General features: G+C 44.0%; 1 protein-coding gene across 2 annotated transcripts; it reads left to right on the forward strand.

Annotated features, from left to right (window-relative positions):
• Positions 1-142: 142 nt before the first annotated feature.
• Positions 143-23,004, forward strand: rragd (ras-related GTP binding D). 2 transcript variants are annotated; one of them, XM_069720780.1, is made up of 7 exons: positions 143-329; positions 2,184-2,479; positions 2,574-2,773; positions 6,691-6,805; positions 14,866-15,008; positions 18,486-18,634; positions 21,738-23,004. In XM_069720780.1, exons 1-7 carry the CDS (start codon positions 158-160, stop codon positions 21,887-21,889), a joined length of 1,227 nt encoding a protein of 408 aa, XP_069576881.1. In that variant the 5' UTR covers positions 143-157; the 3' UTR covers positions 21,890-23,004. The 2 variants fall into 2 exon arrangements, with proteins under 2 accessions (XP_069576881.1, XP_069576883.1); XM_069720782.1 differs by lacking the exon at positions 143-329 and adding an exon at positions 348-403.
• The last annotated feature ends 341 nt before the right edge of the window (positions 23,005-23,345 follow it).

Below are 23,345 nucleotides of genomic sequence, written 5' to 3' on the forward strand. Positions count from 1 at the left end.
ACCCCCCCCCTCCTCCTCCTCCCTCCGGGTGCTGGGCAGTATTTGGGGCCTGCAGGGGGGAGGGCGGGGAGGGGAGGAGGGGGGGTTGAGAGGGAGTGAAGGTTCATCATCATGGCCCTCCAGTATCAGATGACGTTGTGGGAAAGCTGGACAACACATGCTGCGTGAATCCAGAGCAGAAAGCAGTGAAGAAAGCAGCATGACGACGGAGAGGGCCACGGCTCCGAGCGGGGAGGAAGAGGAGGAAGAGGAGGACACTGCTGGATATTACGACGATGAAGACGACCTGGAGGCGTTTTGTGACGCCGAGCTGAGCTGTGAGGACGGAGGTGGGTCGGAGCTGTTCAGGAAGGTCACTGAGCCTCAAGTTCAGAGCTGCAGACCGCTTAAAACGTCTGAAGAGGTGACTGAGTGGGAACTGTATTGTTTTATATGCTGACAGACACACTGCTGCTGTTACTGATTTCATATCAGTGCAAAATCTCTTATAATCTCTTATTTATAAAATCATAAAAACTTTTTCTTTATTTTCTTTATGGACTTTGACATTCAAACAGCAGACAGAATTAAATATTTCAGTGGGGTAAAATACTGAGAAAACTCTAATAAGTTTCAAGTTATTCAATGATTATTTGTTGTTGCTGAAGCTTTTACAGCGACAGTGTTCAAAGTTAGACTAATATGAAATATGTGATGACTGTACAATCATCAGGTCATTGAAGAAGGAACAGCTGATAAAAATGAGCTCAAACCTTGTTCCACTCATTTTAAAAAGAATATTGTATTATTTAAAAAATTAACCAGAACTTTTTCATTCAAACTGTATGAGTACACATTCTCACTTTATTAAATACTGAAGAAAATATTAGAATTTCTTGCAGCTCAAGGTCAAAGTTAAGTACTAATGAAATCTCAAGTCTCTTCTTATGTTTCATCTGAGCTTCTTAGTTCATTTTTAGTTATTTTAGTGAAGCAAGACATACGAGTCTATAAATTAAACAGGACTTGACATAACATGGTTAATGCAACAAGAAAGTAGAATACAAACAAGCAAACAGACCAACAGGACTAAACAGTCACAACTACAAGAAAGGGAGAAATAGAATAACAAATCAAAAGACAAAAAAAACATGAAATAAGCTGGAAGTGCATTGTAGTGAGAACGGGCAGAAAAATTTAAATAAACATAATTAATAATCACAGTAGTAAAAGAACATTGGCTTTCCCAGTGATAACAGAAAAAGCTGAGACTAGTGATAATAATACTGCTAATAGTAACTAACATTGCAGTGAAGAAGAAAGTAAGAAAGTGTTAACTTAAATTTTTTTTTTAATTACTTAAAATTAAATTAGATAGGGTATGGCTATAAACAGTGGCAGTGTGTGTGTGCATGGATGGGAGGAATTATGAAGGGGTGTGTGTATGACTTGTGTTTCCAAACTAGTTTCAGTTGCAGTGTATTTAATTTTGCATTTAAAGAAATAATTTGAATAATATGAAAATTAAACTTGTGATAATTGTTTGAATGTTGTTGCAGTAGTCCTCCCTGATTGGCTGCTGGTGTTTGTAGGAAGAGAGCCACTTGGACAGGGATGGATGTGGACTTTTATAAAGTGAGTTTAGAAGAAGAGAAATCCTGAAACCAGCTGCAGCCTCAGTGTCCTTCAGCTCTGCAGATCTTTCTCTCCACGCTGGAGTAAAAACTAAGAATGTCGCATTTGTAATGATGGGAGTTGGCGGGTCGAGACACAGTGGGAGGTATTGTTCCCACCAAACACTGACTTATTGACTGACTTACTGTAAAACGACTGGCGGTTCATCGTTTGATGTCATCCAGAGTCGCCGACTGACGACGTTTACAGCAGAAAGACTGAGAGCAGAAAGATGTTCCTCAATGTGGAGGAAGTTGATAAAACTGATACTGACATGTGTCACTGCCACCAGAGAAACTGTAAACTGGTCAGTTGTTAGAAACAGATGAAGTTAAAGAAGCAGTTTGTGGGATTTAGTGACATCCAGTGGTGAGGTTGCAGATTGCAAACAACCTCCTCTTCCAAACGTGTAAGAGTCTTCGGTGGCCCCCATCAGCAGCAGTGTTTGGTTTGTCCCCTCTGGGCTCCTGTAGAATGTGTCCCAGCTGATTGACAGGTGCAGGTTGACGGTGTGTCTCCCTCCTCTGTAGTTCTGGGCTTCAGTGATGCTCTCAGCGGGGAGGTCAAACCTCGGATCCTCCTGATGGGCCTGAGACGGAGCGGGAAGTCCTCCATCCAGAAGGTGGTTTTCCATAAAATGTCTCCCAACGAGACTCTGTTCCTGGAGAGCACCAATAAGATCTGCCGGGAGGACGTCTCCAGCAGCTCCTTCGTCAGCTTCCAGATCTGGGACTTCCCCGGACAGATCGACTTCTTTGACCCCACCTTCGACTACCAGATGATCTTCAGAGGCACCGGAGCGCTCATCTTCGTCATCGACTCTCAGGTCGGACCGGACACGGAGCAACACTATAATGTCACGTAGGGTTTATTATGATGTCATCGTATTATGATGTCATCGTTCCTCTTCCTCCTGACAGGACGACTACGTGGAGGCTCTGAGGAGACTCCACCTCACCGTGACCCGCGCCTACAGGGTCAACCCCAACATCAACTTTGAGGTGTTCATCCACAAAGTGGACGGCCTGTCGGACGATCACAAGATCGAGAAGCAGAGGGACATCCACAAACGGGCCAACACCGACCTGGCAGACGCAGGCCTCGAGCGCATTCACCTCAGGTGGGCTGCAGGTCCTCTCAATTATCTACATATAACACAGATTTATAAATGAAACATAGACTCCTAAAACTTAACATAGGGTTAGAAAAACATAAAACACAGACTGGATATAAAACACAGACTGGATGTAAAATGGTTCCGACCCAGAAGTGTCTTCAGCTGCAATACCAGCGAGTGCCACTAGAGGTCGGCTCCAAATAGCCTCCGGCTCCAACAGTTAGGTTAGGTTAGGTAGTTACTTTATTAATCCCAGAGGGGAAATTTTTTCACTACAGCAGCATACAGAATCAATAGATAATAATAGAATAATAGAAAAACAATAAAATAGCAGTAAAAAATATAAAATATAAAATGCACAGTATATACAGTACAGTATATATCTATATATATTATATATAAACAACCAAGAAACAGAGTCAACAGTGTTATTGTTGTGTGATGGATTTTGCCAGAGGTGAGTTATTGTACAGAGTTATTGCGGTCGGCAGGAATGATCTCCTGTATCAGGAATGATCTCCTGTATCTGGAATGATCTCCTGTATCAGGAATGATCTCCTGTATCAGGAATGATCTCCTGTATCTGGAATGATCTCCTGTATCAGGAATGATCTCCTGTATCAGGAATGATCTCCTGTATCTGGAATGATCTCCTGTATCAGGAATGATCTCCTGTATCAGGAATGATCTCCTGTATCAGGAATGATCTCCTGTATCTGGAATGATCTCCTGTATCTGGAATGATCTCCTGTATCAGGAATGATCTCCTGTATCAGGAATGATCTCCTGTATCTGGAATGATCTCCTGTATCAGGAATGATCTCCTGTATCAGGAATGATCTCCTGTATCTGGAATAATCTCCTGTATCAGGAATGATCTCCTGTATCTGGAATGATCTCCTGTATCTGGAATGATCTCCTGTATCAGGAATGATCTCCTGTATCAGGAATGATCTCCTGTATCTGGAATAATCTCCTGTATCAGGAATGATCTCCTGTATCAGGAATGATCTCCTGTATCAGGAATGATCTCCTGTATCTGGAATGATCTCCTGTATCAGGAATGATCTCCTGTATCTGTCCTTGTGACAGCAGAGCTGGAGGAATCTTTTGGAGAACGTCCTCCGCTGTCCCTGCAGCAGGTGGTGGAGAGGGTGGACAGGATTATCCAATATGGATAATAGTTTGTTCAGCGTCCTCCTCTCCACCACCTTTTCCAGACTGTCCAGTTTGTAGCCGATGATGGAGCCGGCCTTCTTAACCAGTTTGTTAAGTCTGTTGGTGTCACCGGCTCCAATGCTGCCCCCCCAGCAGACCACAGTGAAGTACAGTTCACTGGCCACAACAGACTGGTAGAACATCTCCAACATCTCGCTGCACACATTGAAGGATCGAAGTTTCCTCAAGAAAAAGAGTTGACTCATCACCTTCTTGTAGACAGCGTTGATGTTGGTCTTCCAGTTCAGTCTGTTGTCATGGAGACACCAGGTACTTGTACTCCTCCACCATGTCCACCTCCTCTCCCAGAACTCTCAGCGGTTGTGGAGCCGTCGTCTTCCTCCTGAAGTCGACCACCATCTCTCTGGTCTTGGCCACGTTCAGGAGGAGGTGATTTCTACCAGCCCACTCCACAAAGTCCTCCACTACTGCCCTGTACTCCTCCTCCCGTCCATCCCTTATACACCGTCCACTGACTCCTCCTCCCGTCCATCTCTTATACACCGACCACTGACTCCTCCTCCCGTCCATCCCTTATACACCGTCCACTGACTCCTCCTCCCGTCCATCCCTTATACACCGACCACTGACTCCTCCTCCCGTCCATCCCTTATACATCCGTCCACTGCAGAGTCATCAGAGAACTTCTGCAGATGTCTTGACTCTGAGTTGTTCTGGAAGTCAGTTGTGTAGAAGGTGAACAGGAAGGAGACAGAACAGTTCCCTGAGGAGCTCCAGTACCACTGACCACCGTATCAGACAGCACACTGCCCAGACGGACAAACTGTGGTCTGTCTGTCAGGTAGTCAGTGATCCAGGAGACGGTGGACATGTCCACCCCCCCCCCACACCACCACCACTACCACCTCCCACCACCTGCAGCTTCTCACTCAGCAGCAGTGGTTGGATGGTGTTGAATGTACTGGAGAAATCAAAGAAAGTGATTCTCACAGAGTCACCGGTTCCATCCAGGTGAGACTGAGCTCGTTGCAGCAGGTAAATGATGGCGTCGTCCACTCCCACATGAGGCTGGTACGCAAATTGTAGAGAGTCCAGTGAAGATTTCACCAGAGACCTGAGGTGGGCCAAGACCAGCCTCTCTAGCACCTTCATCACATGAGATGTGAGGGCAACCGGTCGGTAGTCGTTGAGGCCGGATGGAGTCGTCTTCTTGGGGACAGGAACCAGGCAGGATGTCTTCCACAGCACCGGGACCTCCTCCTGCTTCAGGCTCAGGTTGAAGAGGTGTTGTAGGACCTCAGCCAGCTGGATGGCGCAGGTCTTCAGGACCACGGGGCTGATGCCGTCAGGTCTTCAGGACCACGGGGCTGATGCCATCAGGTCCTGCAGCCTTGCGCTGGTGGATTCTCTCCAGCTGTCTCCTAACCTGGCCAGTCGTCACAGAGAGGGGGGTGGGGGGGGTCATGGTGTCGATGGAGGAAGAGCCCTTTGAGATTGAGGGCTCTATGCAGCTCACCAGGGGGGGGCGGGGGCAGAGAGGGGGAGGGGGAGGCAGCAGAGGGGGGGGGGGGCAGCAGAGGTGTTTGGGAGGTGTAAGGTGTGGAGGAGACAGATGAGGGCGGTGAACTAAACCTGTTGAAGAAACAGTTTAGCTCATTGGACCTCTCCAGGTTCCCCCTGGTTGTTCCTCTCCAGGTTCCCCCTGGTTGTTCCTCTCCAGGTTCCCCCTGGTTGTTCCTCTCCAGGTTCCCCCTGGTTGTTCCTCTCCAGGTTCCCCCTGGTTGTCTCTCTCTCCCCTTGAACCCAGTAATCTCCTTCATACCGGTCCACACCTCCCTCACGTTGTTCTGCTGGAGTTTTGCCTCCAGCTTCCTCCTGTAGGAGTCCTTGCACTCTCTCCCATTCAACTTCTCTCATCAAATCCAAAGTGAATAAAATGTGTCCATCAGTTATCTCGGTGTTGTTAGCTAAAGTCACTCCTTCTTATTAGTTCTCTGGAGGTCCATCTGAAAATAATCCCTCATTCATTAGAAAAGAAGATTCAAGAAGACCTGTTTTTGGGGGTCATATCTTTTTATTGTGTATGAATCCAGCTGACTATTTAATCTGCTTATTTCAAGCCTAATATTGATACTAAATATGTTCAACAGCCTACTTAAAGTTACTGATATGAATAACAAGCTATAATAACATTATTAATCTTAATCTTAGTCACATTTTGAAAATCAGATACAATAAATATAATCTAGAAATTAATATTTGTACCAAAAAAAGCTCAATATACATCATTTAATAAAAAATATTTGAATCACATGGAATCAAATGTTGATTAAATTATGTACATCTTTGCACAATGAAATGAGAGCAGCCTTCAGACTTCTTCTCACAACGTTCTCCAAACACTAAAGTTTCCCTCAACAAGTAAAAGTGGATCTGTGTAAATTATTGATATGATATTAACGAAACTGAAACTGACATGCATTTTTATGTCTTAAAGTGACGTATTGTTTTCATGTCAGTGTTGAATGTCAAATCTGGACATCTGTAGGAAACATTCAAAGACACTGAGCACTAAATCAGAGAATATATATATATCAGACCACAATTACAGCAGATTATTAGGCTCCTTTTTTAAGTTTGAGTCACTTGTTTCTGTTCATATCTGTAAAAACTAAGAATGATAGAAATGTAGTGTTTGTTGAATCCGTCCTGACTCCGCCTCTGGTCTCTGATCTCTGCAGCTTTTATCTAACCAGTATATACGACCACTCCATCTTCGAGGCTTTCAGTAAAGTGGTGCAGAAGCTCATCCCTCAGCTGCCCACGCTGGAGAACCTGCTCAACATCTTCATATCGGTGAGTCACTATCAGACCGACTCTGGTTCTGTTGGACCCATCTGCTGTGGACCAGGAAGTGCTGCTGAGTGACAAGAAACTCAACTTTAAATCAAATGTGACACCACGTTTTAATAATCCAGCTACTGTCCATCGTTCTCTACTTTACAGTCCAGTCAGTAGGTGGCAGCAGTGAGTTGCAGTATAAACTCTGACATGGAACAAAACCACTGATTCTCAAAATACTAAGTTTAATCTTGATAAAAAAAATTAAAAAAATCATGAATAGGAAAAACTAAGTAAATAAATAAGATGTTCATACTGACATGACTTCATCACTGACTGTTAGACAAAGAGACCAGCACACAGCCACATGTACAGTATGTTATACAGACTTTATCATATTCAAAAACTCATGAAAGTGGACATACATATGTCTCCCGGTGAAAAATTTCGTATTCTAGTGGAGTCGCGAGTGGGCATGGCCAAACGGCTCAGGAGCACCCCCTAAAGAGATGGACAACATGCTATAGTATGACTTTTTGATCATATTTTAGACGACATGCTATAAATATGACTTCCATTTAAATTATTTCAGGCAACACAACAGTGCAGTTGTCAGCGTTGTCGTCTTACAGTCTAAAGGTCCGTGGTTCGATCCCCGCCTGGGACTTTCTATGTGGAATTTGCATGTTCCTGCATAGTAATAAGTAAATTTAAATATGTCATCCAAAATTTGGATGACTAACTTATGCATGTTATCATGCATATAGTCCATGATGTAAAACAAACATCATGTAGTCGTAATTGTGACAAAGTCACACTCCAAGCAAGAACATGCAATCCTCCACAGACAGAGTTCCAAGCCCCTGATCGAACCCAGTACTTCCTGACTGTGAGATGACAACGCTAGCAACTGCAAAGTTGTGCTGCCTCTATTGCATGTTCGTCTGACTTATATTACTTATATGACTTTTAAACATTTTCTTGAAGAAAGCACGGTGGTGTAATGGTTAATGTTGTTGCCTCCGAGTCAGAAGGTTGCAGGTTCAATTCTTGCCTTTGCCGTGGATTTTCATTTAGGATGTTAATGTCATCCTTTCCCGGGAGAGTCTCGAACCTGGAACCTTCTGAATGAGAGGCAACAGCACCAACCACTGTACCGTTGAACTCTCTTCCCTAACATGTTTAAAAGTTATATAAGTCAGATAAGCATGCAAGAAAGTCTTCAAAAATGTGGAAATTCCAAGCCAGCGTTGTCATCTCACAATCAGGAGCTTCTGGGTTCGATAGGGGGTCTGGAACATCGTGTGGAGGATTGCATGTTCTTGCTTGAATGTAATGTTTTACATTATGGACAACATGCATAAGTTAGTCATCCATATTATGGACAACAAAAATTACTTTCAGGTCATTAGTTTTGCAGGAATAAGAAATTCACGTTGAAAGTCGCAGGCGGGAATCGAAACCCGGACCTTTTGACTGAGAGACAACAACTCTGACAGCTGCATCACTGTGTTGGCTAACATAAGCTGAACGAAAGTCATACTTATAGCATGTTGTCAGAAATAGCGCAAAAATGTCATACTATATCATGTAGTCCAAAGTATGACTTTATTATCATATTTCGGACGACATGCTATGGTATGACTTTTTTTTTCTCCATATTTTAGACATGTTATAGTATGACTTTTTTTCTCATATTTTAGACGACATGCTATAGTATGACTTTTTGATCATATTTTAGACGACATGCTATAGTATGACTTTTTTTCTCTATATTTTAGACATGTTATAGTATGACTTTTTTATGAATTTTTGGAGGATGACCTTTTTTTGAACTGACATGCCTCAAATTAGTTCTCACTGTGAGGCAACTCAACCAGTATACGATGAAAAAAAAAAGTCTCTTTTGGACTTTTTTTTTACGGCTTACCCTTACAGGGACTTGCCTTAGGAGGTCTCGCCCTCCGTGAACCTCGTGTGTTACCTCGGCGGGTAAACCGTGAACCTCGTGTGTTGCGTTACCTCGGCGGGTAAACCGTGAACCTCGTGTGTTGCGTTACCTCGGCGGGTAAACCGTGAACCTCGTGTGTTGCGTTACCTCGGCGGGGCTCGAACCCGTATCTTCATGAGGTCGTTTCCAGCTGGGAGTTGGCGTCGTAGACCGCAGGACTATCTTCGCCCCCAGAGAATGAGTCGTGGCAGGAGAAAGTGTACCACGGAGTTCACTCAGAGCTTCCAGAGACTCAGCCGAAAGTCTGATTAATTCAACAGATAAAAGATTCTACTTCACCAAGGTTGATGTTAATGGTTCAGTTTCCACCTGTTGATGCTGATTCAACTTTTAGTGAAATTGAAACGTTTGGAGAAATTGAAAAAGTTTTGCATTCACAACACATTAGAGGAAGATAGTTAATATCACTGCAGACCTCCTTGAAAACATGTATATCTACTAACCAAATAATGGCTGCGGCGATTTTGGTCGCATTTGAATGAATACTTGTGGACGGTGGAGTTATAGGATGCAGTGAGCCAAAGATTTGTCACAATGCTGACCAAATCCAGGAATGATTGGTGGTGCAGTGGTTAGCACTGCTGCCTGTCAGCAAGAAGGTTTGGGGTTCAATTCCCCCCTTTTGTCATGACTTACAAACATTTTTTTTTGCAGGAACGTGAAAATTCCACAGACAAAATTCCAGGCAGGAACTGAACCTACTACCTTCAGACTTAGAGATGACAACGCTGACCGGTGCACCACTATGCTGGCTTCAATCACTTGAACGGAAGTCATACTTATAGCATGTCGTGCAAAATATGACTTTTTTTTATCATAGTGCCCGAGCACTTATAGACGACATGCTATGGAGTATGACTTTTTCCTTCCTGATTTCTTATTTTTTTGCATGTCTGTTTGGACCACCCTCAGCAGCAACAACTGCAATCAAGCGTTTGTGATAACTTGCAATGAGTCTTTTCCAGCTGTGGAGGAATGTTGGCCGACTCATCTTTACAGAGTTGTTGGAATTCAGCCACATTGGAGGGTTTTCCAGCACCAACCTCCTTTTTAAGTTCATGCCACAGCATCTCAATAGGATTCAGGTCAGGACTTTGACGAGGCCACTCCAAAGTCTTCATTTTGTTTTCCTTCAGAGGTTTCTTTCAGAGGTGGACTTGCTGGTGTGTTTTGGATCATTGTCCTGCTGCAGAACCCAAGTTGGCTTCAGCTTGAGGTCACGAACAGACGGCCGGACGTTCTCCTTCAGGATGTTTTGGTAGACGGTAGAATTCATGGTTCCATTTATCACAGCAAGTCTTCCAGGTCCTGAAGCAGTAAAACAGCCCCAGACCATCACACTACCACCACCATATTTTACTGTTGGTATGAGGTTCTTCTTCTGAAATGCGGTGTTACTTTTACGCCAGATGTAACGGGACACACACCTTCCAAAAAGTTCAACTTTGGTCTCGTCAGTCCACAGAGTATTTTCCCAAAAGTCTTGGGGATCATCAAGATGTTTTCTGGAAAAAACAAGATGAGCCTTAATGTTGTTTTTGCTCAGCGGTGGTTTTGGTCTTGGAACTCTGCCATGCAGCCATTTCTGCCGAGTCTCTTTCTTCTGGTGGAGTCATGAACACTGACCTGAACTGAGGCAAGTGAGGCCTGCAGTTCTTTGGATGTTGTTGTGGGGTCTTTTGTGACCTCTCGGATGAGTCGTCGCTGCTCTCTCGGGGTAATTTTGGTCGGCCGGCCGCTCCTGGGAAGGTTCACCACTGTTCCATGTTTTCTCCATTTGTGGATAATGGTTCTCACTGTGGTTCTCTGGAGTCCCAAAGCTTTAGAAATGGCTTTAGAACCTTTTCCAGACTGATAGATTTCAATTACTTTCTTTCTCATTTGTTCCTGAATATCTTCGGATCTCGGCATGATGTCTATCTTCTGAGGATCTTCTGGTCTCCTTCACTTTGTCAGGCAGGTCCTATTGAAGTGATTTCTTGATTGAGAACAGGTGTGTCAGTAATCAGGCCTGGGTGTGGCTCGAGAAATTGAACTCAGGTGTGATAAACCAGTTAAGTTATGTTTTAACAGGAGGGGGAAACACTTTTTCCACACAGGGCCATGTGGGTTTGGATTGTTTTTCTCCCTTAATAATAAAAACCTTCATTTAAAAACTGCATTTTGTGTTTACTTGTGTTATCTTTGACTAATATTTAAATTTGTTTGATGATCTGAAACATTTAAGTGTGACAGACATGCAAAAAAAATGGAAATCAGGAAGGGGGCAAACACTTTTCACACCACTGTATGTCTCCCGGCGAAAAATTTCGTATTCTAGTGGAGTCGCGAGGAGGCGGGGCCAAATGGCTTGAGAGCGCCCCCTACAGAGATGCCCCGGCGGCCACATTTACCTAAATTCACCAAATCCAGTGGACACGTGTATCACAGCCAGACGTACAAAAAAGTTACATCGCACCGTTACGTCAACTCGACAGGAAGTCCACCATTTTGAATTTAGTCGCCATTTTGGCCGATTCTGACACGTTGTACTTTGTCGAACTCCTCCGATGGATTTTGTCGGACCGACTTGAATTTAGGTTCTATGGATAGAAAACATGTTTGGGATTAAAAGTTATCAAAATAATTTGTTTTCATCGATGTGTGTGCCCGTAGCGTGGCGGCCATTTTGAGCATCTCGCCATGAAACTGTGAGTTGCTTTAAATCTTATGTACATGGACCGACCTTCTCCAAACATCACAGGTATGATAACAGCCCCGCCCTGAAGACCCCTGTGGGGGAATATTCGCTCATAGTCATAGCGCCCCCTGTTGGCCACTGGAAATTACACTTTTCATACTTTCACATTCTACGTTGAACTGGTTGATCCCATGAACGTAAAGTCGGGTCACAATCACCTAAACGTGTAGTTGATGATATATTGAGACATTCGTTCGACTTTGTCGCTTACTTTACATCTTACATCATCCCTTACGGGCGGTTACTGTTAATGTTACTGTTAATGTTAAAGCTCCTAAATTGAGAGAGCATGTTCTTGACTTGTGGCAGTGATCTTCTCCCATAAAGACTCCATACTGCCTCCTCTGGTCTCTGCGGGGCCTCCAACTGGTACAGGACCTCTGGTATGTTAGGGATCATGGCTGTGCTGCAGACCGATGACGGTGCTGGTGGATGAGAATGAAACCAGTATTTAAAGAAACTGTATGAGGTCCTTTTCACGTCACAATGATACAAAATGTGTTCTTTCTTACGGAGATCAATCGCAGGTGACTTCTTTGATAGACCTTTTTCTAATCTCCATGGAGACAGGAGAATTTAGACCGTCTCTCTTCAGCAACATTGACACTGAATCAAAACACGTTTCATTGCAGTAACCACGGAAACAACACGAAAAGACTGAGTTTTATATGATCTGTCGATGTTATTGAATTTATGAAAACTTTCTGTGACATTTACACTCAGTGAGCTGAAGATGAAGTTCAACTGTTCTTCAGTCGCCACAGTGATTTATAAAGACTAACGGATTATATTTCCCTCCCATTGCAACATTTACAGTTCAGAAGTGATAAAGAGTGTTTGTTATAATAGATGACAACATCTGTCAGCTGTTGAAAGGCTATAATTTCACCACGAAGTGATTCTGCACACTTACATCTTCCTCTCTCATCTTAATGTAGACCATCAAGTCGGGGTTTTTTTTGTCATGAAATTTAAATTCAAACTCGTTTTATCCGACCAAAGAGAAGCAAATTATCCCCACTAATTGAACATCAAACCTTGAGGACATGTCGTCCTCTGCTTATCAGAGGAGCCTCTTCACTCAACAAACCTCCTTCATCGACTGATGGAAGCTCTCACACGCTGGAGAACGAAGGGGAGACTAACATCACTGAGACAGATAAACGTGTCCACACGGCTGTAACATGGGACCACATGCTGTTACACAAATGTTCTTCTCTTTCTGTAACTGTGAAAACATCTACAGACTTCACAGTGGTTATTTTGTGTAGTTGAACTGAGGTTGAAGTTAAGAGTTCCTCACAGACACAGTTCAAGAGACCTGGAAAACATTAAGCAAAAACTCTAAGAAAAATATGAAATACCACAATTAAACATTGATTGTGAATAAAATGAAAATCAAGATCTTTCTGCTTAGAATTGAGATCACGATTCTCTCACAATTTATTTTTCCAAAATAAACATTTAATGCTTTCATTCAGGCTGAAGACAACTAAAATAATACAATGGTGCCTGATTTATGTTTTATTGTAACAAGAAATTATAATTTTTTTTTATAAATATTGAGATTAATCAAGGAAACCATGTAAATTTGAGATTAATTGCATGAATGACATGCTGTGTTTAAAAACTAGAGACTTTGATGACTAATCATCACTGATGAAGCTGACAGAAAAGATTAAATTGTATTTAAAAAGCAGAAAAATCGTTCTGTAGTTTTCCTGCAGCTTCCCCTCACGGCGCTGCCAGCTGCATGTCAGTCTCAGCGGGCGGGCAGGACTCAGCAGGATACCTGTCCTGATACCCGTCCTGATACCCGTCCTGATACCCGTCCAGATACCCATCCAGACACCGTCCTGATACCCGTCCAGACACCGTCCTGATACCCGTCCAGATACCGTCCTGATACCCGTCCAGATACCGTCCTGATACCCGTCCAGATACCCATCCAGACACCGTCCTGATACCCGTCCAGATACCCATCCAGACACCGTCCTGATACCCGTCCAGATACCGTCCTGATACCCGTCCAGATACCGTCCTGATACCCGTCCAGATACCGTCCTGATACCCATCCAGATACCCATCCAGACACCGTCCTGATACCCGTCCTGATACCCGTCCAGATACCGTCCTGATACCTGTCCAGACACCCATCCAGATACCCATCCAGACACCGTCCTGATACCCGTCCAGATACCGTCCTGATACCTGTCCAGACACCCATCCAGATACCCATCCAGACACCGTCCTGATACCCGTCCAGATACCGTCCTGATACCTGTCCAGACACCCATCCAGATACCCATCCTGATACCCGTCAGATACCCGTCCTGATACCTGTCCTCAAGATTTGATTTGATCTGTGAACATCAACCTTATACGAGGATCTTAAACTACGAGTTAGTAAATATTTAGAAGCTCAGCCTCTTGTCTCTGATCGGTAGCACGCTAATGAAGGGAAGCTCAAACAGGACAGATATACCACACTTTACCTTTACAGATGTGATCTGAACACCCTGAAGCTGTGAAATGATTTTTTTGGAGAATACAAGTAAACATGGTGTCACAATAATGCAGACGAAGGAAGATAAAAGCGTCATTAACTCTTTGAAGATCACTAAAAGTCAAAGAGAATCTAATTCTGGACATATTTCTAAAGTGGTAGAAACGTTTTAGAAAAGTTTTGTGAGAATGAGGTTGTGATCTGAAATAACTTCAGGGTGACGGAGGAGACCACCTGCTGAGCTGCAGAGCAGAAGTATTTAACCTGAGGTGTGCTCCGGGCCTTCAGGAGGATTAGCTGCAGAAATGTTTCTGCAGCTAATCCTGAACCGCAGCAAAGCAATTTTACCACAACTACACAGCATGAAAATGACTTCAATGACATGATTGAATCATTTTCTGACCCAGAGACTCTGAGCGGAGCGCCGGCAGAGAGACGACCCTCCCGCCGGTCCGGAGGCGAGGGGTCAACTAACGTCTTCAGGGAACAACGATATTAAAATAGTGTTTAAATACCCTTCATCAAACACCATGTCAAGGCCAACGCTCCAAATGCCTTTGGCAGAATTTCTATTTTTGTCCAACAAAAGGAAGTAAAAAAAAAAAAAAATCATATAAAAAAATCATAGATCCTAGTTTTCTCATCATAGTCATGGGAAGAGGAATTCATTGTTCTGTGGGCTCAGAAAATAGAAATAAAAAAAATATTTTCTTTGTGGTGTTTTTAACAACTCATTAAGTTATTTAGTCCATTATAGACTGTTGTTACAGACCATAATGTTTGATCCTGTCCATCTCCGTTCTCCCGGCTGTCGTCAGAACTCCGGCGTGGAGAAGGCCTTCCTGTTCGACGTGGTCAGTAAGATCTACATCGCCACCGACAGCAGCCCGGTGGACATGCAGACCTACGAGCTGTGCTGCGACATGATCGACGTGGTCATCGACATCTCCTGCATCTACGGGTGAGCCACTGAGCGCGCTCAGTAACCCTGAACAACACCAGCTGGAGATTATTACATCATCATCAAAACAATGTTTTAGCTCCATCAGAACTTATTGAATTCCTTAGTCACATGATATCACATATTCACATATTCATGTACTAACTTAACATTAATCACAGTAGTACTGAGTACAGATCTGCTGTAGAGACACGAGGTCGGATGTCCTGCTGAATTCTCAGAAACCGAGTCGGAGACGGATTATAGTACAAAAATGAACAATCAGTTCACAGACATCATCTCTGGTGGACGCCGTCCGCTGAGCTCCTGTGATGAACTACACATTTTAAAGAGGCCTTTTATTTTGACCGGTCCGAGGAACAGGTGGAGATTTGTACACACACATTATTACATCATCCAGAGTCATCTCATCACTACGCTTCTTTCTGGGGGAAACGAGCTGCGTGCTGCAGCGACAGCAACCGAGAACCGAAGGAAGTTGAGACTTTTCCTTTAAACTAACTGGTTTCAATGATGATGTCATGCTGAAGAGTTGCTGTGTCGTTAGTTGCACCAACAGTAATGGAAATAAAACGCTGATATCTGATTGGTTCCCCTGAAAAAAAGATCCTGATAGAAAGATTTTATGGCTCCAAGCTTTACGAAGAGAAGAGATCATGTTGTTCGGTCAGTTGTCAGAACACAGTGCTCTTGGTACTGAACAGTCTTTGAGACGGAGACGGAGGAGTGACGAGGAGTGACGAGGAGTGACAGAGAAGTGACGGAGGAGTGGCGAGGAGTGAGAAGGAGTGACGAGGAGTGACGGAGGAGAGACGGAGGAGTGACGAGGAGTGACGAGGAGTGACGAGGAGAGACGGAGGAGTGACGGAGGAGAGACGGAGGAGTGACGAGGAGTGACGAGGCGAGACGGATGAGTGACGAGGAGTGACGAGGCGAGACGGATGAGTGACAGAGGAGAGACGAAGGAGTGACGAGGAGTGACGAGGCGAGACGGATGAGTGACGAGGAGAGACGAGGAGTGACGAGGAGAGACGAGGAGTGACGAGGAGAGACGGAGGAGTGACGAGGAGTGACGGAGGAGAGACGGAGGAGTGATGAGGAGTGACGAGGCGAGACGGAGGAGTGACGGAGGAGTGACGAGGAGTGACGAGGCGAGACGGATGAGTGACGAGGAGTGACGAGGAGAGACGAGGAGTGACGAGGAGAGACGAGGAGTGACGAGGAGAGACGGAGGAGTGATGGAGGAGAGACGGAGGAGTGACGAGGAGTGACGAGGAGTGACGAGGCGAGACGGATGAGTGACGAGGAGTGACGAGGAGAGACGAGGAGTGACAAGGAGAGACGGAGGAGTGACGGAGGAGAGACGGAGGAGTGACAAGGAGTGATAAAGGAGGGAGAAATGGTTAGAATAGTGTCAAAAGGCTCAAAGACACCAAACTCAGGAGATGTGGAGGTCGGGAGAGAAGCAGTGCTGATGAAAGCAGCCTGGTTTTTATATTGATCGAGGCCCACACAGGTGACACCACGTGACCTGAACAGGTGACACCACGTGACCTGAACAGGTGACACCACGTGACCTGAACAGGTGACACCACGTGACCATAATGACAGCAGCTCCAGCAGGAAGAAGCCACAGCAGGCAGAGAAGGAGGAGTTTAACAAAATATATAGACTTGTGTGTGTGTGTGTGTGTGCGTGTGTGTGTGTGTGTGTGTGTGTGTGTGTGTGTGTGTGTGTGTGTGTGTGTGTGTGTGTGTGTGTGTGTGATCCACATCATCACAGCTGTGGGTTCCAGCTGAACTGGGTCACCGTTGGCCTGCAGTCAGTGAATATTTGTGCTGGAGAACGTCTGCAGGCTCCAGCAGGACGTCCAGACGGAGGCCATGTTGGATCATCATGATGGAAACACACCGTGTCGTTAACGGTGACGAACCTCCTCAGAGTTAACAGCAGACTGAGATCATGATCACGACAAACACCTGGATATTATCTTTAATTAGAGGTCATTTTCACCTCATTTAATTAAACCTGCCGTTCAGAAAATGTTCCAACAAACGGAGCCAAAGCTTTTGTCCAGAAACACAATTCTATCTTTTCCTCTTCATGACAACTGATGAATTTCACCGAGCTGTCATCAGCTGCTCGTGCTGCTGCATTTTCCATCACGTGAAACACCAGGTTAAGTACGAGACAGCATTTTATTAATTTCGTGAATTACATTTAATCCGGCATCTGTTACACGGAGATGTGTTTTTATGGTCGTTGTGCTGTAGGATGCAGATACAGAGAAAACTCACTCATCATTCCTAGTTTCATTCCTCGTGAAGTGTGTGTTGATACCTAAACGTGAAGAAATAATTCCCAGTGACAGTTACAGCCAGTCAGAGCGACACACAAACATTTCATGACATTTGTTCCATTTTCCTCCAAACTCTTATCAGGAAGTTTTCAAACCGAATGAAGAAAAAACAAAGCAGTGAAACGTTCAGAGAAATACTTCAAGTGAAAACATTTCTGTTCTCTTCAGAGGAACTGAATGACACGATGGAAACGTGAACGTCTGCCTCCACTTTAAGAATAAATCAGAGCTCATCAGCTGCTCTTCCTGTGTTTCTGTTTGGTGGTGGGAGGGGCTAAGAGGACGCTTCCTTTATGGTCAGATTTGGTACAAATATTAAATTGGTCTCAACAATAAAGTGATCAGATTTTACTAGTCAAAGGTCAGAGGTCACGGCTCTTGGGAACATGATATCTCATAAACTCTTTGAGGGACCTTCTTTAAATTTAGAACAAACATTCAGTTGGACTCGAGGATGAAGTGACTCGGTTTTGGTGGTCAGAGGTCACAGTCACTGTGACCTCACATCTTTTTAAATCCCACAGAAAGCCTGAAGGAAATTTCTCCAAATTTGGCTCTGACATTTCTTTGACTCAATGATGAAGTGATTAAAATGTGGTGGTCGAAGGTAGAAGGTCAATAATCCATTTAGTAAATATGACAACATTTCACACAAATCTCTTAACGGGGTGAAACAATTATTATTCTTTTCTATGTGTTATTAAACTCCATAACTGAGGAGGTGAGACTGTGACCATATTTCACATTAATGAGCTATTAAATTGGTGATGTCACCAGAAACTGACTAAATAGATCTTCTGTGCTTTTCAGATTGATTAAATTAATATTCAGCAGATGTAATAAAAAAAGTGTTCTCTTGTGTTGAGAGAACAGCGTATTATTTCTCTCCACTGGTCAGGTTCTTCCTGTTGATCTGGTTTCCATTAAAAATATCAGACTGTTCCTGCCCACCCCCCTCCACCACACACACACACACACACACACACACACACACACACACACACACACACACACACACACACACACACACACACACACACACACACACACACACACACACACACACACTCACACATCAGAACATCTTGAAGCATCATGTTTACTTGTGTGTGTTTCAGCCTGACGAACAGTGGAGCTGGTTTACCGTACGATCAGGAGTCCATGGCCATCATCCACCTGAACAACACCACCGTCATGTACCTGAAGGAGGTCACCAAGTTCCTCGCCATGGTCTGCTTCCTCCGCACCGAGAGCTTCAGCAGGAAAGGTTGGTGAACAGCACATTTAAATTGACAACCGAAACATGTGGTTCCTCCAGAGCTTGACTCCCTAACTGGAGCTCAGCAGGAACTCAGCAGGAACTCTGGAACTCATGTCGTGCAACTATCAACAAGTGTCAGTGTTAATTACAGAGGGAGCAGCATCATACATCACCTGCCAATTATCTTCCATTATAAGATGTTGTTTATCATGCCCACCATAGTTATAACCCGAGACGACTTTTTACTGCACTGCAGTTAAACTGAAACTACATGATCATTTATTTACACCTACTTGTTCTAAAGTTTTATTTATTTATTATTTGATTTGACTTTATTTTTATGACCATGAATTTCCCTCCAGACTCAAATCCTAGAGTCGCCTCAGTAAGCAGACGACCTGAATAAGACCAGAACACATCATTTCTGCCTGTAGAAAACACAGCGAGGACCTCAGTGTGTGTTGGTGTGTGTTTTCGGCTGCTGCTTGAACAGGCAGGTCCTCGTCTCGGTGCCCTGAGGCAGCAGAAGGTCCCTGAAGGCTCCTCGTCCGCCCACTCTGGACGGATGGAGGGCATCTTCGAACTTTTGGGATTTTAATCAGCAGTTCTTTAGTTTCATGTGTTTGACAGAGTTCTGGTTTCTATCACGGGAGTCGTTCAGTCAGTCAACAGCACACAAGGTCTGACACATGTTTATGGTTTTGGTCAGATGAGTCCGAGTTGCAGGTGTGAGAACATCGTTATGAAGTCCTGAATGACAGGTCATATTTCAACATGGCTACTTTTCACTCTTTTTGCTATAGCTGTTATTAATTTCATCGTTCCAAGTGAGGAGCATTTTTGACTGTTTTTAAAAGTGTTCGTAGCTTCAGGTCTGTAAAATGGTTCCGATGCAGAAGTGTCTTCAGCTGCAATACCAGCGAGTGCCACTAGAGGTCGGCTCCAAAAAGCCTCCGGCTCCATAGACTCCCATTCAACTTCTCTCATCAAATCCAAAGTGAATAAAATGTGTCCATCAGTTATCTCGATGTTGTTAGCTAAAGTCACTCCTTCTTCTTAGTTTTCTGGAGGTCCATCTGAAAATAATCCCTCATTCATTAGAAAAGAAGATTCAAGAAGACCTGTTTTTGGGGGCGTGTCTGTTTGATTGACAGGCCTGTGGTGCAGTCAGGTTACAGCTATCGGTGGGCGGGACGTAGTATCGTCAGGTTTCCAATCAGATCAATCAGATTTACCAAGTTTAGTTTACGGTTCATTAACCCTCAACTTTAAATCTAAATCTGATGAACAAACAGAAACTCTCCATCTACTGTTTGTTTGTGTTGCAGTTATCAAGATGATTTTTCTAAGACGTTATTTGACTAGAATTTATCATTTTTACATAATGTTGGACCATTTTCACTGCAGTTTTCTCCTTTACCCTCCTCAGTAGAACGAGCTGCTCATTTGTGATGACAGATTTTCTTCCTGGTTTGGATGTTTTAAAAACGTGTTTTCAGTCAGCAGTTCTGCTGGACAGCACTGGACCTTTAATACAGATTTGTAATTTTTTCCTGAAGCCAGGATTGAGCAGAATAAACGTCCTGTATGCCCTGGGAAGCTGCTGTAGACCTGCTGCTGCTGCAGGATGAGTCCCGTACTGCTCATGATGCTCTCCACCAATAGAATTCACAGGAAGAGAAGTAATCCCTGATAACAATCTATAAATTCAACTGAATCCTGCAGCCTGTAGCAGCCACTACATACAAACATAAAGAGATGATTATTAATCCAACACGTCTCTACATTGTTCAAGGATGAAGACATACAGTCAATAATGTTCCTCTCATCTCTGAACATCAGCCTGGTTCAGGAACATTTATCTGAAGTAGTGATGGAGACTTCAGCCTCTTCAGAGTCCTCTCAGGTGTTATTTAATAAAAGCCTGGTATGAGATCAGTGCCAGTGTTGGCGTATTAAACCTGGTCTGTGCTTCCTTCCCTCCGCTCGTACAGCTTTATCTCCTCTTTATCTGCTTTATGTTGCTTAGTAACAGCTTGATGGTAAAGTTCAATAAGTGACAGTGAAGTGATTATTTTTCCTTCAGTTTAAAAGTGTTCATGAGGTTCACACCAGAGGAAAGGTGTGTGTGTGTGTGTGTGTGTGTTTGAGTGTGTGTGTGTGTGTGTGTGTGTGTGTGTGTGTGTGTGTGTGTGTGTGTGTGTGTGTGTGTGTGTGTGTGTGTGTGTGTGTGTGTGTGTGTGTGTGTGTGTGTGTGTGTATCAGACTGATTTAGAGGAGCAGCTGTTGTGATGAAGACAGTTTTAAGGTCCAACCACAGGTCACAGACTCTATTTGAACGTTGTTATTTATTGATTCAACTTTTCTTAACAACACGGGACATTAAAACTAAGAGATCATAAAGTGTCATTAATTGACATTTGTATTCATTAGCAGACAACGTGCAGCGTCTTCCACTCTCAGACAGGTGAAACCACAGCAGCTGCTTGATTACTGAGAACAGGTTGTTCAGAGATCAGCGTGGTTCATATCGTTCATACCTCAGAGATGACTTCTCCAGCAGTTTGTTCCTCCTCTCATCAATAATGTTCCTGCTGGGCTGAAAAGTTGCTCGTCGCTGATCTTTTATTGTCGTGCGAAAAACCACGCAGCTTCATGTGACGACTGTCTGCAACAGGTGGAGGTTCATCTGCTGCTGAAGAATAAAACCTTCATCAGACTGTTTTCCGTCATGTGATCAGCTCCTCTGATCGGCCTTTTTACAGACCGTCAATCAAACTTTTTAAAGCTAAAATCATCTGATCGTGATGGTGGCTGATTGGTCGGAGCATCCTTAGTCATTATTAAAGTTTAGTATTATTTATACATGATTTCTAATGCTACAAAATGACTAATAATGTATATAAGTGTGTGATAATGATTCCCACAGTTATTATTGGAACAGGTTGAACCTTGTGAAACAGGTAGAGTTCCTTATAAAGCATTATTCTCATTGTGCTTTACAGTAAAACTATGTTGGCCTCCATCTTTTTCTTCTCGGACAGCTTTGACTCCGCCTTCTTTCGGTCTCTGACTCCGCCCTCTCTCTGTCGCTCTCTCTCTCTCTCAGGACTGATCGACTACAACTTCCACTGCTTCAAGAAAGCCATCCAGGAGGTTTTTGATGTTCGAGTGAAAGTCCAACAGAACCGAAAGCTGCTCAGCCAGAGGAGGTGGAGCAAACTGACGACGACCAACGGAGCGGCCAGCAGCGCCCACTGACACCGGATGACATCACACGTTTCTATTCCTCCTGGGAACCCTGCGGTCCTTTCAGTCCTCTGTTTTCATCCTGAGAGGCAGCTGTCTGTCAGCAGCAGGCTGAGCTGTCAATCATATGACTGACTGAAGAAAATATCTTCAAGTAGCCTCCAGGAGAAGTCCACGGGAAGATGCACTGATTTCATTACCCCTCCAACACACTGAGAACAGGAAGCTCATCACAGACCTGCAGGCGCATCAGCCACACACATCATTAATGAGGTCAGGGAAGCATGTTCAAGTCTGCAGGAAGTACGATGGTACCGTTGCATCGTTAGTTGTGGATGAATCTGTTGGTACTTTAACAGCTCATTAAAGAAATGCTGCATTTCTCCTGAAAAGTGATGAAATTCAAATTTCATGTAAACCTGCAACAAACAACGTGTGAATAAAGATCAGTTATTGATTGAAGGAACCAACAAATTCATCCCGACTACGTTTTAATCAGACAATGACCGCTGTGTTTGATTGACAGCAGCCCGTACCACTGAAGCTGCTGACGGGATTGTATAAGATCAAATAAACATGATGAACCCATAATTATTAAAAAATAATTAACCTTGGAGATCACATGTCACTGAATACACTTGTTTGATATGAAGTATTTTGATTATTAATAGGTATAAATTAAAAGTTATTTCCATGAAACTTATTTCGGAGTCCTTCTGTGTGTCCGGATGTTGGACACAAACGTCTTCATGTCCACGACAGCTTGAGAGCTTTCATTTCTGTTTTTATGCAAATGTTAAAAAACAATCAGAGAAAAGTTCAGTGGTTCTCATCAGAAGTGTCAGAAAAGTCACGATATTGTCCTTTTTGTTCTTTGGCCCTCTGCCACCGACCAGACGTCTCTGTGTCTCTGTCTCCTTGTGTCCACCAGAGGTCCTCAGTTCTGTCCTGTTTATGTGTGTGTGTGTGTGTGTGTGTGTGTGTGTGTGTGTGTGTGTGTGTGTGTGTGTGTGTGTGTGTGTGTGTGTGTGTGTGTGTGTGTGTGTGTGTGTGTGTGTGTGTGTGTGTGTGTGTGTGTGTGTGTGTGTGTGTGTGAGTGTGTGTGTGTGTGTAAGCGTGTGTGTGTGTGTGTGTGTGTGAGTGTTGCCAGGTCAACAGTGGATTGCGTAACAGCTGCTGGTGGCTGTCGTCTGCTCTACAATGTGTTATATAAGACAATTTGATGTTCAGAGTTATAATCCGGCCTTTGCTGCCTGAGCACTCCCCATCTGGGATTTCCATCCTGCCGTTGTCCCGAGCTGCTGCACACAGGCAGCGCTCCCCGTGAGAAGATGGGTCAGGACGCCCCCTCTGACCAGCGATGATCCCTGACGGAGCACTCAGCGCTGAATGGAGGATATTTTTGGTGAACCCCGGTCTCTTTCATGCAGCTAGTTTTGCATGAACCCATCGCAGGATTAATGGGCCG

The sequence above is a fragment of the Brachyistius frenatus genome, unplaced genomic scaffold, assembly GCF_029030835.1.
Source record: "Brachyistius frenatus isolate BFR_SWC_R1_liver_20210118 unplaced genomic scaffold, ASM2903083v1 Contig_250, whole genome shotgun sequence".
NCBI classification, from domain to species: Eukaryota; Metazoa; Chordata; class Actinopteri; family Embiotocidae; genus Brachyistius; species Brachyistius frenatus.